This window comes from Gavialis gangeticus, unplaced genomic scaffold (assembly GCF_001723915.1).
Source record: "Gavialis gangeticus isolate Ggan-Ray unplaced genomic scaffold, GavGan_comp1, whole genome shotgun sequence".
Lineage (NCBI taxonomy): Eukaryota > Metazoa > Chordata > Crocodylia > Gavialidae > Gavialis > Gavialis gangeticus.
In genome coordinates, this window is record NW_017729031.1 from 42,614,979 (window position 1) to 42,627,534 (window position 12,556).

Below are 12,556 nucleotides of genomic sequence, written 5' to 3' on the forward strand. Positions count from 1 at the left end.
CATGCAGCCTATTCCTGTCTTGGGAGGGCAGACGATCTGGCAGGTGGAGCTCCTCTATTCCTGCCTCTCCTTCCTAAACGCCACGCATGATCTGCTCCTCTGGGTCCTCAGGTGACCCTTTGACTGAGGAAAACCAAGATACAACATCACTTCTGCTAAAGTAGGGTTTAAGCATGTTTACGTGTATCACTTTGGGCCTTTTGTTCAACCTGCTCCTGGTCACTACATAAGTCACATCGTCCAGCCTGTCCAGGATGGTACGGGGACCTTTCCAAGCTGCTTGCAGCTTGTCTGTGTTTAATGGCAAGAAAACCATGACTGTATCCCCTTGTTCAAAAGTACGTAAGCAAGCCCTTTTATCATACCAGACACTCTGCTTCTCCTGGGCCTGGGCCAGGGAGTCTCGTGCCACCTTCATCATGTCAGTTAGCTTTTGACGAAAGCTTAGTACATACTCTACCACAGATGTTTTAGAGGAGGAGATTTTCCCTTCCCACTCCTCTCGCACCAAATCAAGAGGACCCCTAACTCGCCTCCCAAACATCAACTCAAAGGGCGAGAACCCAGTGGACTCCTGGGGCACCTCCCGGTAGGCAAAGAGCAAATGCGGCAGTTTCTCATCCCAGTCATTGGGATTAGAGTGCACATAGGCCTTTAGCATCCCTTTCAAGGTCCCATTGAACCTTTCTACCAGCCCATTTGTCTGTGGGTGGTAGGCTGTGGTCTTGAGGTGTTTCACCCCACAGCACTCCCACAGGCACTTCATCACTTCTGCCAGGAAGTTTCCACCCCGGTCAGTCAGGATCTCAGAGGGGAAACCCAGCTGAAAGAAGATTTTGGTCAGGGCTTCAGCAACTACGGGTGCCTCTGTGCAGGTCAAGGCAACTGCCTCCGGGTACCGTGTGGCAAAATCCACTAGAGTCAGGATGTATTTCTTCCCTCTACGAGTCTTATGCCTCAGAGGGCCCACAATGTCTATCCCCACTCTTTGGAAGGGTTGATCAATGATAGGGAGGGGCTGTAGGGGAGCCTTTCTCTTGTCCCCACTTTTGCCCGTCCGCTGGCATGTCTCACACAAGCTGCAGTAGTCTTTCACATTCTGGGCTAGCCTGGGCCAATAAAAGTTTGCCTGCAGCTGCTGGCGAGTCCGATCTCGGCCCCTGTGGCCAGCACAAGGTAAATCATGAGCCATAGAAAGCAATTGCTGCCTGAACTTAAGAGGTACCACAAGCTGGCGACAGGGCTCCCAGGACTCGGCATGGCTCCTAGGCACCCACAACCTATAGAGGAGTCCCTTATCCCAGATCACCTGTTCCCTCTTACCAGGGATGAACTCTGTCTCTTGCTCCTGGGCCATCCGTCGGAGTTCCTCCAAGCTGGGGTCTACTAGAACCTCCTGCTTGAACTCCTCCTGCCCGGCTAAGCCATCAGCAGGGAGTTTGGGTACCCCTATAAGGAGCGCACCTTCATCCATGCGGATATCCTCCAACTTCTCCCCTAGAGTCTCTGTTTTCTCTGCCACTGACGGACCAGGCCCCACCCTGGGGCTGTCACTTAACCCAACCTTGAGGTTGCCAGTTCCCCCAGGGACTGGCAAATGGTTGCAGCCAGAGGGAGTCTCTCCCTTCTCCTCTGCCTCTGTAGCCAATTGGGTGACCAGGCACTGGGAGGCTTCCACTCTTCCTGCCTTAGCCTGCCTGCTTTGTTGAAGAGTCACCATGTTACCATGGTAGGGCTCTAGGAAGTGGTCCACCTCCCTCTGCAGGTATTCGAGCTCCATAATATCACGCCCCACCAGTATGGGGGCAGGAGCCTCTTCCAGCACTCCTAGTTCTATGCATATTGCGCGGTCTCTCCACTGGATGGGGAGACGGGCTACTGGTACCTTGAATGACTGAGGTCCCATCCCTTGTAAGGTTAGGGTCCTCCCCGGGACTATATCTGAGGGTGAAACAAGGTTGGCTTTAATTAATGACACATTGGCCCCTGTGTTCATTTCCCCGATGAGGGTTCTCTCTCTTACCATTATCTCAGTCCGGTGGGCAGCCATCATCTCCTCTGGGTTTGTAATCCTGTAGCAACAGGTACGCCCTTCAGAGTGGCTTGGGTCTCCCTCCTCACTGCTTACAGCTGTTGCATGGGTGACAGGCTTGGTGGTGTTGCTTAGCTTTGGGCAGTTAGGCCTGAGGTGACCAGGCTCCCCGCAGTTATAGCAACTCCTCTTCTCCAAATTGGGTGGCTTGACTGAATCTGGGGCTGCCCTGCACTCTGCAGGAGGTGGCCCCCTTTCCCATTTTGGGCCTGGCCCTCTCCTCCCCCTTTTTTGGAACCCTTTCTGTTCCTTCCCAAAGGAGGGAAGCCTTTTGTCCTGCCCCTCTCGATTTAGCAACAGCTGGTCCGCAATTTCAGCGGCCTCTAGGATTGTTTTGGGTTCCCTGTCCTTGACTAGGGGTCTAATCTCCCTTGGGCATCGGGAATAGAATTGGTCCAGCGCTATGAGGTTCAGCACCTGCTCTCTGGTGGTAGCTTTGGCTCTGTCTGCCCATTTAAGGAGTGAGTCCCACAACCGGGCCCCGAAATCGTACATTGACTTTTCCGGCTGTGGGGTGGCATTAGAGAATTTTGTCCGGAAATAATCCGGTCCTAACCCAAACCTTACATTCACAGCCTGTTTAAAGGCGTCATAATCGTCCATTGACTCAATGGGCAGGCTGTTCAAGATAAGGGACAGTTCTCCCGTTACGTGTGCAGCAAGATGTCTCATGAACTCATCCTTTCCCAGCTTCCACCAGCGCGCTTGTTTTTCAAAGATACCTAGGAACACTTCTGGATCATCTCCATCTTTGTAATGAGGGAAAAATGGGGTGCTCAGTCTGTAGGGTATGTCCTGCACCTGCTGAGTCGGATCAGTCGGGATGCCGGCGTCTTGCTGCTTCTGAATTAGGTCAACCGCACACTCGTGCTTGAGCCTTGCCTCTTCGGCTTCATACTCACGCTGTGCTGCCTTCTCCGCTAGCTCCATCCTCTTCACCTCTAGCACATGCCTGCACTGGGCCTCCTGAGCTAGCTGCAGCTGGTACCTCCAGAGGTCCCACTCAGAGGGTGATCCTTCGGCGGTTGCTGATTGGAAGCATGGAGGAGATGTTGAGGCCTGATCATTATTACACAGGATCTTAATCAGGTCTTCTTTCTTTTGCTCCTTCCTCACTGAAAGGCCTCTCTCTTTTACTGCCTCTCTCAATTCGACCACAGTCAAGTGGTCATACTTGTCAGCCATCCTAGCTAGCTACTCTGTCCAGTTGACCCGATGCCGAATTAAGGATTGTTTGCTCAAGGGTTTTCAGTGACTGTACTTCCTTTCCCCAAATTATGCCTTCTAGACAGCAGGCTGTGGGATCCCACGGCAACCACCACATGTGTAGGCCAGTAGGGGGTGTTCCTGCACCGAGCCACCCACCTCACTGCATCTGCCCACCTGCCAAGCTACTATGAGTGCCTCCCTGGGGGCACCTGACGTCCAGCCAACCCCCTTCCTGGAGTACACGCACAAGCCTGGGGGTACTATTGCCACCACCCAGGGGTCTGGACTGTTTCTAAACCCTGTCCCCCCTGGGATACGCAGGACTTGTAGTCCTTGAGGGTGCTTGACCCACTGCAAAAGCTTGGGGTGTTTCCTCTAGCCTGAAGCACAAAAAGTAGCCTCCCTTAGCCAGCCGGACCAAGGGGGCACAGAGGCATGCCTTTCCCAACAAGTCCACCACGCTTGGTACCGTGAAGAACGTTATTGGTTACAGAGGCAAGGCTTGGGGAAGAGTACAGAATAAAGAAGTATTACAGGATAACTGTAGAGCAAACAGGGTGGCTAGCAGCCTTTGATCACACATCTGCTTTACAGCAAGCTATATATCTAGATAGGTTCCAGCAGTTTACTCACTTCAGCATCTTGTGAGAGAGCTGCATTGTGTCTTCATCATGGCTGCTCTGTCCCACCCTTGGGCAGTCTTAGCTTATATAGGTCTTTTGACATCACCTTTGGGGGCCCAATGAAGGCCAGCAGTTGTTGGCGGCTAGCCAACCAATTTGAAATGCATCATCACTACCTGGTGGAGTGGTAGGGGCTACTGGCCCTGCCCCCAGGCCATGAGGTCCCTGCTTAGAACAATAGAGAGTTTTTAAGCCTCCACCCTCCTACCTGTCCTCAGGCACTAGGCAGAGTTGATAGACCGGTAAGGAGACAATGCCAAGGAGAGAAAAAAAAAGTGGTGAAAGGGAGGCAGCTGGGATGGAAATCCTCCATAGGGGGGTGACTGCTGAGGGGCAGAGACTGGCTTCCTCCATGTCAACTGGTTGCAGCTGGTGTTTGGCAAACCAGACACCCATTTAACAAGCTTGATCCCCTTCCACACCACTTGGCTGCCTGATATGTGCAGCATGTGGGGACCAAGACTTGTGGGTACCCCGTGTGCTGCCTGGGCTACCCACACTTGCATTACCTGTTAGCTCCCAGGAAAAAGCAGTCCTTGGAGGAAAGGGGCACGGGGAGCTCTGGAGCAGGAAGTGAGGTGCACAGCCTCTGCACCAGACTTGCCTGGACCCTCAATGCAGGAGGCTTCCAGGGAGAAAGGAACTGGGGATAGAAACCCTGGTCGTTCCCAGGTCACTCTCCCTTCCAGCCTCTGGATGCAAGAGAAGGGGACAAGATGGATCTGGGTCTGACCCAGTGAATGGCTGTTCTTATGTTCTTGTTCCTATGCCTGCACTTCCATCTCGGCTTGCAGCCATCTCCTGCTGCCGAGTCAGGCTGTCCTGTGGTTGGGCCAGGATAGCACAAGCCTGGGCTGCAGAGCCCTACCAGTGGGATCGGGGGAGTGAGGGATGGACAAGGGGCCCAGCTTTACCACACTTCAGCCAGGCCCCAGTAGCTGCCCAGGCAGCAAGGAGAAGCTGCCCCATGGCAGCTTGGCCTACAGTGGAATTGAGGGAGCCACAGGGTCTGACGCACCACTGACTTGGGGGGCAAGAGCATGCATGGACTGGCAACTGGAAGGCAGGGGAGAGGCTGGCAGCAGGAAGCCTGTGCCCTGCACACCCCAGGAGCTGTTAATGAGTCCATACCCTAGGGAAGGAAAAGAGCAGGCACCTGAACCTCATGCTAGCTGCTGTCCATGCCCCTCTCCCAGAGCTACCGGGCCACATCTAGAGAGGCTAGAAATGGTGGGGAAAGCCTAAGGGGCTATGCAGCCCAGGAGGGCAGTGAGAAGTGGCCGCATCCTGCAGACATTCCCCATCCCCCCAGGACCCACTGTTCCTCGATCTCTTTGGAACCTGCCACTCGGACACGGCCAAGCCGCCCGTCCTGGGGCCACAGCACCTGGCATGGTACAGGACCCACGTGGCCAGGGGCCTGACCTTCTATCCCCCTGACATCCTGGCTACCATGCTGCGAGAGGGCAAGCTGCAGGTGGACCACAGCAAGGCACTCCGGCTTCCGCCCCAGGTATGTGCCTCAGGTGTCAGACAGTGCATGCAGCCCACACTGGCACTGGGTGTCTGGGCCCATTAGTGCCAGCTCTGGGCTTTGCTGGTTGCCCCCTGCCCTCCCCTTTCTGCTACATTTGTCAGGGGGTTTTCAAGCCTACCCCAGAAGTGCTGGGTGCTGGCTACAGCCCAGGCTGGGGCTGTGCCTGGGCTGTGACAGTGCTCCTGCTGGGACTCAGCCCTGCAGGGTCCTGGCTGCAGGTTCTTGCCCCCCACTTAAGCTCAGCCCCACACTCCCTGGCGGAGGCAGGTAGGGATTTTCCCCTGCTCAGCCTGGCCTGGCCTGGGGTTTGTCTGGGCTGTTTTGGACGGTGCTGATCCTGCCTCGGGCAGTACTTGGGCCCAATGTGACTTCCAGTGGTCCCTTCCAGACCTACTTCTCTGTGATTCCTGTGGCCATGTGCTTGGGTCTGCTTTGGCTTCAATTGCATGTTGGAATTTGGGAAGGAGAAAGGAACCTACATGGAATGCAGGCACCGCTGGGAGCCAAAGTGCTTCCTGGGAGGTCTCTGGGCTGGGCCAAGCTGACATCAGGCCCCAAGACCCCTTTCTGCCCCAGAGCTTCACCTCCTCCTTGCAGGACCCCATGGACAGCCCCCTGGAGACCTACACACCCGTGGACGCCATGACCGAGTACCTCCACGATGGCGTGAGCAGCGACTTGGCCATGTTCCCTCCTCACGTCAGCATCAGCATCCAGGAATTTGATTTTGGGTGCTGCCTGCCGCCCCGTGGCGCCCAGCCCCTCCCGCTCTGCGTCACCAACCACACCAAGGGCACAGTCACAGTGGCCTGGACACAGTACCCCAAGCGTCCCTTCCAGGTGGCCCCAACCACATGCGACATCCCGCCCCTCAAGTCTACTGCCTTCCGTGTCACCTTCCAGCCTCCACAACCCAATGCCCTGTACGCTGCTGAACTGGAGGGCTTTGCCATCTACAAGGTCAGTGAAGATAGCCAGGGTCTGATCTAAGCACAGCACTGGAAGCAACAGAGCCCGGGGTCCACGTAACTTGGTTTTAGAAGCACTCGGGCTGGGAGGGTTCCCAGCCAGCCTCCTCCCTGCTGATGCTCTCGGTGTTCAGGCTGCCTGAGTCTGTCTGGTCTCAGAGGCCATTGCCTGCAGCCAGCCTCCAGGAGCTCGGGTGCGATGCAGAGAGAATGACTTGAGTTCAAACTCTGCAACTCCCTGTTTCTTTTATCAGGCAATCCAGTCGTCGGTGATGCCTGCTACTCCCTGGGTTATTTGTGGTGTCTTAGCTTAACTACAGCCTGGCACAGCTGAAACCCCTCTGCTCAACGCAGCTCCAAATCAGGGGGCAAGGTGGAGGGCAGGGGGCCTGGCGCACCACTGCTTGGCCTGGTTGGGCTATATTTAAATGATGCTTTTCACAGGAGACTTCCTTTGGTCATCTTAACAACTGTCCTAATGGGGATGGTGCCCTCAGACAGCCTCTGGGAGCAGCCAGAAAGCACTGCATGGGTCAAATACAATCACTGCCAGTCCTTCACAACCTCTTCTCTGTCCTCCCGTCATTCAGGGTTTAGCAATTGTTAGTGCCTGAGAGGAACATAGCCTCCTGCCCTGCTCAGCGTAGGAGCCAACTGCCATTACAGGCAGGCTCAGCCCTCCAACTGGTAGTTTTTTGCTTCCCATGTTCTTCTCCGAAGCCCAGGACAAGTGTTTTGTGCTGTGCCAGGCAGCAGGTCAGGGCTGGAGGATGAGGGTTCAGTAGAGTGTGTCCCCACCACCCAGCTCCTTGTGTGTCACATGCCTGCAACATACTGCCCCACCTGATGCCACCTCTCCTTGGCCCCCAGGTGCTAAGACACTACAGCAACGTGGAGGAGGATGTTACCCTCTGCCCATCCTGGTGCTTGACGCTCAGGCTACAGGCCCACACCTTCAAGCCGGGGCAGCAGCACTTCATCCCTGCGTACATCCTGGATGCCTCCCAGGTGAGGGAGCTGGGGGCCCTGGGGCTAGCTGTGAGCCCCAACAGGAGAGCCCAGCATGGGGCAAGTTTGAGATCTCCCGGTACGTGGAGTTTTAGCCCTTCATCCTGGCAGCTGGGGGTCTGTCCTGTCAGGAGGGGATGCTGCTGGGGTTCCCTCCTGCTGTGGAAGCTGGGTAGCTGCCAGTAAGGCTAGCATGATCCGCCACTCCCCCCAGTACCCTCTGCAGGCTCCATCTGCTCCGTGGGGGTCCCAGGGGGCACCAGTGTTGTGCGGGCTGAGGGAGCTTGTAAGGTAAAGTGAGTATCTCCAGCTCCTCCAGGAGTGGGGTCCTGGAGGGTCCTTCTGAGCCTGCTTCCTGCCCTGCTGAGGGTTCTGGCTGCTCAAGGAAGAGCCTCTTGCAAAGCCAGAGAAGCCGCCACTGGCTCTGAGCCTGTGGTAGGCCAGCGGCACTGGTCACCTGCCAGGAGCAGCACTGCTGTGTCTCACAGCTGCCTGTCTCGGACCTCAGGGGGAGGCACCGGGCAGGCCGCCCATGGTCCCTTCCGACCCTTAATCTATGAATCTATGAATCTATGCTCCCTGCTGCAGAGCTCCCCATGCTCCTTTCCAGTGCAGTGCAAACCCTGCTCCTGTCCCCCTCCAGTGTCTCTCCTGGATTGCCCAGGCCTGGCCTCATGAGTCTTTTCTCCTAGGGAACACCTCCATAGCCGCCTTGTTGTCCTGCTTTGCACCTTCTCTAGCTCTTCTCTCTCCTTCTGGAGATGCGAGGACCAGAAATGAGTATGGCAGGTGCCCAGCCCAGGCTCTGGTTGGGGCTCTCTGCTCGCATTGGCTTCCACCCCAAGCTCACCCCATCTTGCTGGCTTCCCCTCAGACCTTCCCTGTGGTGGATGTGGGCACCAGTACCTACCGCAGTGCGCTGCTCCAGAACACTGGACCCTCACCTATCACCTTCACCATGGACTCAGACTCCTGCCCCTCTGTCACAGTCAAGCCCCGCTCGGGATACATAGCCCCTGGAGCCTACCAGATCTTCCTCTTCTCCACGCAGCCCATGGATGCCACCCCCCAGCAGCACAAGCTGGCCTTGCAGCTGAATGCCTGTCCCCAATACACTCAGGTAGGTGCCAGAAGGGGTCCCTCCCCTGGGACACTACTCTCTCCCTTCCAGGCACCCTGCATGGAGGCCCTGGGTGTTGCTCTCATGAGGTCATCTTGATCTTTCTGTCTGGAAGGAAGAGCTTGAACGGTTACAGTCTCCCTCCCTTGGGTGGGATCGGCGCATCGTTTCAGACAGACTTCACAGGTGCCCTTGGGGCCAGGACCTCTTCCTCCTCCGTCTGCCCCACTCCAAGCTGTAGCGAGGGCTCTCCTTGATGGCTCAGCCCAGGCTTGGCCCTGCTTGCTCCCAGGTGCCCTTGGGAGCTGTCTGTGGGTGGATCAGGGATTTTGAAAACGGGGGTGGTGCCTTATCACATACATCACAACCCTTTTTTCTCCAGTTAAACAGGAACTAGAAGCTTTGTGAATGTTCCGGGGGCTGGCACTGTGGAGTTCAGTTTTAAGATCAAAGCAAAAACAAATATCACTGTTAGCACATGCACTCATTGTGGTAGGGTTTTATAGTAGCTAGGGTCAGGAGGGACCTGATCAGATCATCTAGCCTGACCCCCTGCCACAGGCAGGAATGAATGCTGGGTTCACAAGACCCCAGACAGGTAATCATCTAACATCTTTGTGAATTTACCCAAGGTAGGGGCGAGGACCACTTCCCTAGGAAGTTAGTTCTAGATTCTGGCCACCTTAACCATAAAATATTGCCTCCTGATCTCTAACCTAAACCTGTTCTCCATCAGCTTATTACCATTGTTCCTCATCACCCCAGGTGGTGCTGGGGAGAAAAGGGCTCTACCTAATTGCTGATATCTCCCCTGAGGAGTTTGTAGGCAGCCACCAGGTCCCGCCTCAGCCTCCTCTTGCTGAGGCTGAACAGGTTCAGGTCCCTCAGTCTCTCCTCGTAGGGCCTGCCCTGCTGCCCCCGACCATGTGAGTGGCCTCCTCTGGACCCTCTCCAGGCTGGCCACATCCCTCCTGAAGTGCGGCGCCCAGAACTGGATGCAGTACTCCAGCTGCGGCCTGACCAGTGCCGCATAGAGGGGTAGCATCACCTCTCTGGACTGGCTGGAGATGCACCTTTGGATACATGACATGGTACGGCTGGCCTTGCTGGCTGCGGTCTGGCATTGGTGGCTCATGTTCATCCTGGAGTCACCAATGACTCCAAGATCCTGGTCTGCCTCTGTGCTTTCAAGCGGGAGCTCCCCAGCCTGTCTGTGTGCTGCGGACTCCTTCTCCCCAGGTGCAGCACCCTGCATTTGTCTACGTTCAACCCCACCCTATTCTCATCTGCCCACTTTTGTAGTCTGTCTAAATCTAGTTGCAGCCTCTCTATCCCTTCAAGTGTGCCCACCTCGCCCCACATCTTAGTGTCATCAGCAAACTTGGACAGCTGCTTTCCACCCCCTCGTCCAAGTCGCTGATGAGGATGTTGAACAGTGGGGGCCAGAGAACCGAGCCCTGGGGGACCCCACTGCTCACATCTTGCCAGGCTGAGTACAACCCATCCACCACAACTCTCTGGGTGCGCCCCATCAGCCAGTTTTTTACCCATCCAACTGTGCAGGCATCAATGCCACAGTCGCTTAGTTTATTGATGAGGATGGGGTAAGAAACCATGTCAAATGCCTTCCTAAAGTCTAGAAAGACTACGTCCACGGTGACACCATCATCCAAGGATTTAGTTACCTGGTTATAAAAGGCAACCAGGTTGGTCAGGCAGGACCTGCCTTTGATGAACCTGTGCTGATTGCCCCTGAGCATGATCTCCCCTGCTGCCCCCCACAGAGGTGCTCCTTGATGATCCTCTCCAAGATCTTCCCAAAGACATGGGTTGTTGGCTTTGGTAGGATTGCTGGCAGTTTTATGGAGAGTTTAGATGGTGGGTTTGTCTGGGATAGTCTGGACAGGGCTGATCCTGCCTCAGGCAGGGCCTGGACCTGATGTGACCCCATAGGTCCCTGCCAGCCCCCTGGCTCCAGGATTATACATAGTTAAAAAAAATCAACAAACTAGGGAAAAAATAGTCAAAAGAATCCAGAGATCTAGTGCTATTAGTCCCCTAATCAGATTCATAACACAACAGCTCCTTCTTGAGCATCTTGACAATGCCTCTGATACTTCACTGTCAGTCATTTCTACACCTGAGTTCATATGACCACACCTGAGCGAAGGTTTTCAGTTAAAGCCAAAAGCAGTCTGCAGGGCTGGGAAGTAGAAGTGATGTTCCCAGGCCAGGCTGACAGATGGCAGCACGGCAGAGGGAAGGATGGTTTGAGCAGTGGAACATTAAGACTCTTAGAAAGGAGAGGGGGTCGTTCATACCTGTAGAGTGGAGAGAGATTAGCAGGAATCAGAGGCATGATATTGAGCCATGAAGTTGATTGACTCCCTGGATAGAAATGCCACTGCCTCTGCAAGCAGCTGGAGTTAAAGCTTCAAGGGAGAAGGAATTGAGGGGAGGGAGGGTCAGCCGCACCCCCTGGATCTGCTCCTGGAGGTGCTGCAGCCTCAGTGCCCAGCTAACACCCCCTCTTCTCTTTTTGCCCAGGAGATCTCCCTAGAGAGTAGCACGGATCCCCCGCGCCTGCTGCTGGAGGGTGACGGGAGGCTGTACTTCAAGCCCACCTGTGTGGGCGCCTCCTCCACACGCCTCTTCACCATCAAGAACTGCTCTCGGCTGCCCCTTTACTTTGGGTGGAGGATCCAGCCAGCTGATGGCAAGGTCCTGGCAGTCAAACCCAGCACTGGTTTCCTCCAGCCCAATGAAGCACTGGTGAGTGCTGGCACCAGGACTGGCCCTGATGTGTGGGTGGGAAGTGGCCGCAGGGGTCCCCCACTCCTGCCTGCTGCATCTCAGTGGTCCCATGGGCTAACGTACCTGGAGCCACTGTGCTCTGTCCTTGGCACTTCTGCAGGGCAACATGAACCAGAGCATCCCAGAAAGGTTGGGCTGTTCGGGACCCCTGGGTTATCTGGTGCCATCCCCGTGTGACAGCTGCTCCTAAACCACCCCTGTCCATTGCTCGTCCAGCTTGGGCTGGAGGGGCAGGCAGTGAGTGCAGATGTGGCCCAGAGCCATGCAGGGTGGTGGGGGGGGCAGATTTTCTGAGCTATCAGCAAGGAAGGGGGTGCTCTGCCCTACAGCTGTGCATGGAATGGCCGACCAGCTTGGGCAGTGGAGAGGCCTGGCTCCAGCGCCCTGTCCCATGTGTGCTTGCAGGCTCAGACGTGGACCTTTACCCCTAGGAAGGAGACCAGGTACCTCCTGCACGCCTGGGTGTCGGTGTGGAGAGAGAACGCTGCCCGCACATCCCCCAAGAGCCCCCGCTACCTCCTGCGGGTCATCGGCGAGGGTGCCCTGGGTGCCATCAGGGTAGGTGACGGGGGAGATGGTGCGTGACCCTGTGGGTATCCACAGCAGTCTGTCACCCCCAGGAATGTGCTGGGGCAGTGGGGGCCAGAGCATCTGCTCAAGTCTGACGTGCTGCCCATTAGAGCATGCCCTGCCTGCATTCCCTGGTCACTCACGGTGTGCGTCTTGGGCTGTAATCCTTCCATCCAGCTGTCTCTCTCTCCCTCCTGGGACTGACCGCAAGCCAGTGCAGCTGCCTGCTCTTTCTGCTTCACCTCATGCAGAGTGCAGGTACCGGCTGGCAGGGCCCCAGCGGCTCATGTGGGCCCTCCTTGCTTCCGCCCCATGCTGCGGCTCTGCTCCCCGGCAGCCTGCATGTGCCTGGTGACCCCGGCCTGACACTGGTTAGGTCTTACCTAGAGCATTGTGTGAAGTTTGTTTTCTCCCTTTATTTCAGGGACTCTGTGCAATGATTCCCCAGGCATGGGCACTTTCCCCTCCCCATCCTGGGGTGGTGTGCATCTTCTAATCTCCAATGCCAAGGACCTCCTTTGAGGGCCTCGCTCTTTCCTCTGTTTTCCATTCCAT

The 12,556-nt window shown here is 55.9% G+C and overlaps 1 protein-coding gene across 1 annotated transcript in view; it reads left to right on the plus strand.

Annotated features, from left to right (window-relative positions):
* CFAP65 (cilia and flagella associated protein 65) overlaps positions 1–12,556 on the plus strand; it is a 44,934-nt gene that overhangs the window by 11,909 nt on the left and 20,469 nt on the right. Inside the window, exons 8-13 of the mRNA XM_019522825.1 lie at positions 5,297–5,497; positions 6,119–6,481; positions 7,360–7,497; positions 8,372–8,617; positions 11,165–11,389; positions 11,837–11,989. Of these exons, the coding sequence (XP_019378370.1) occupies positions 5,297–5,497; positions 6,119–6,481; positions 7,360–7,497; positions 8,372–8,617; positions 11,165–11,389; positions 11,837–11,989 (1,326 nt within the window). The remainder of the gene's footprint in view (positions 1–5,296; positions 5,498–6,118; positions 6,482–7,359; positions 7,498–8,371; positions 8,618–11,164; positions 11,390–11,836; positions 11,990–12,556) is intronic.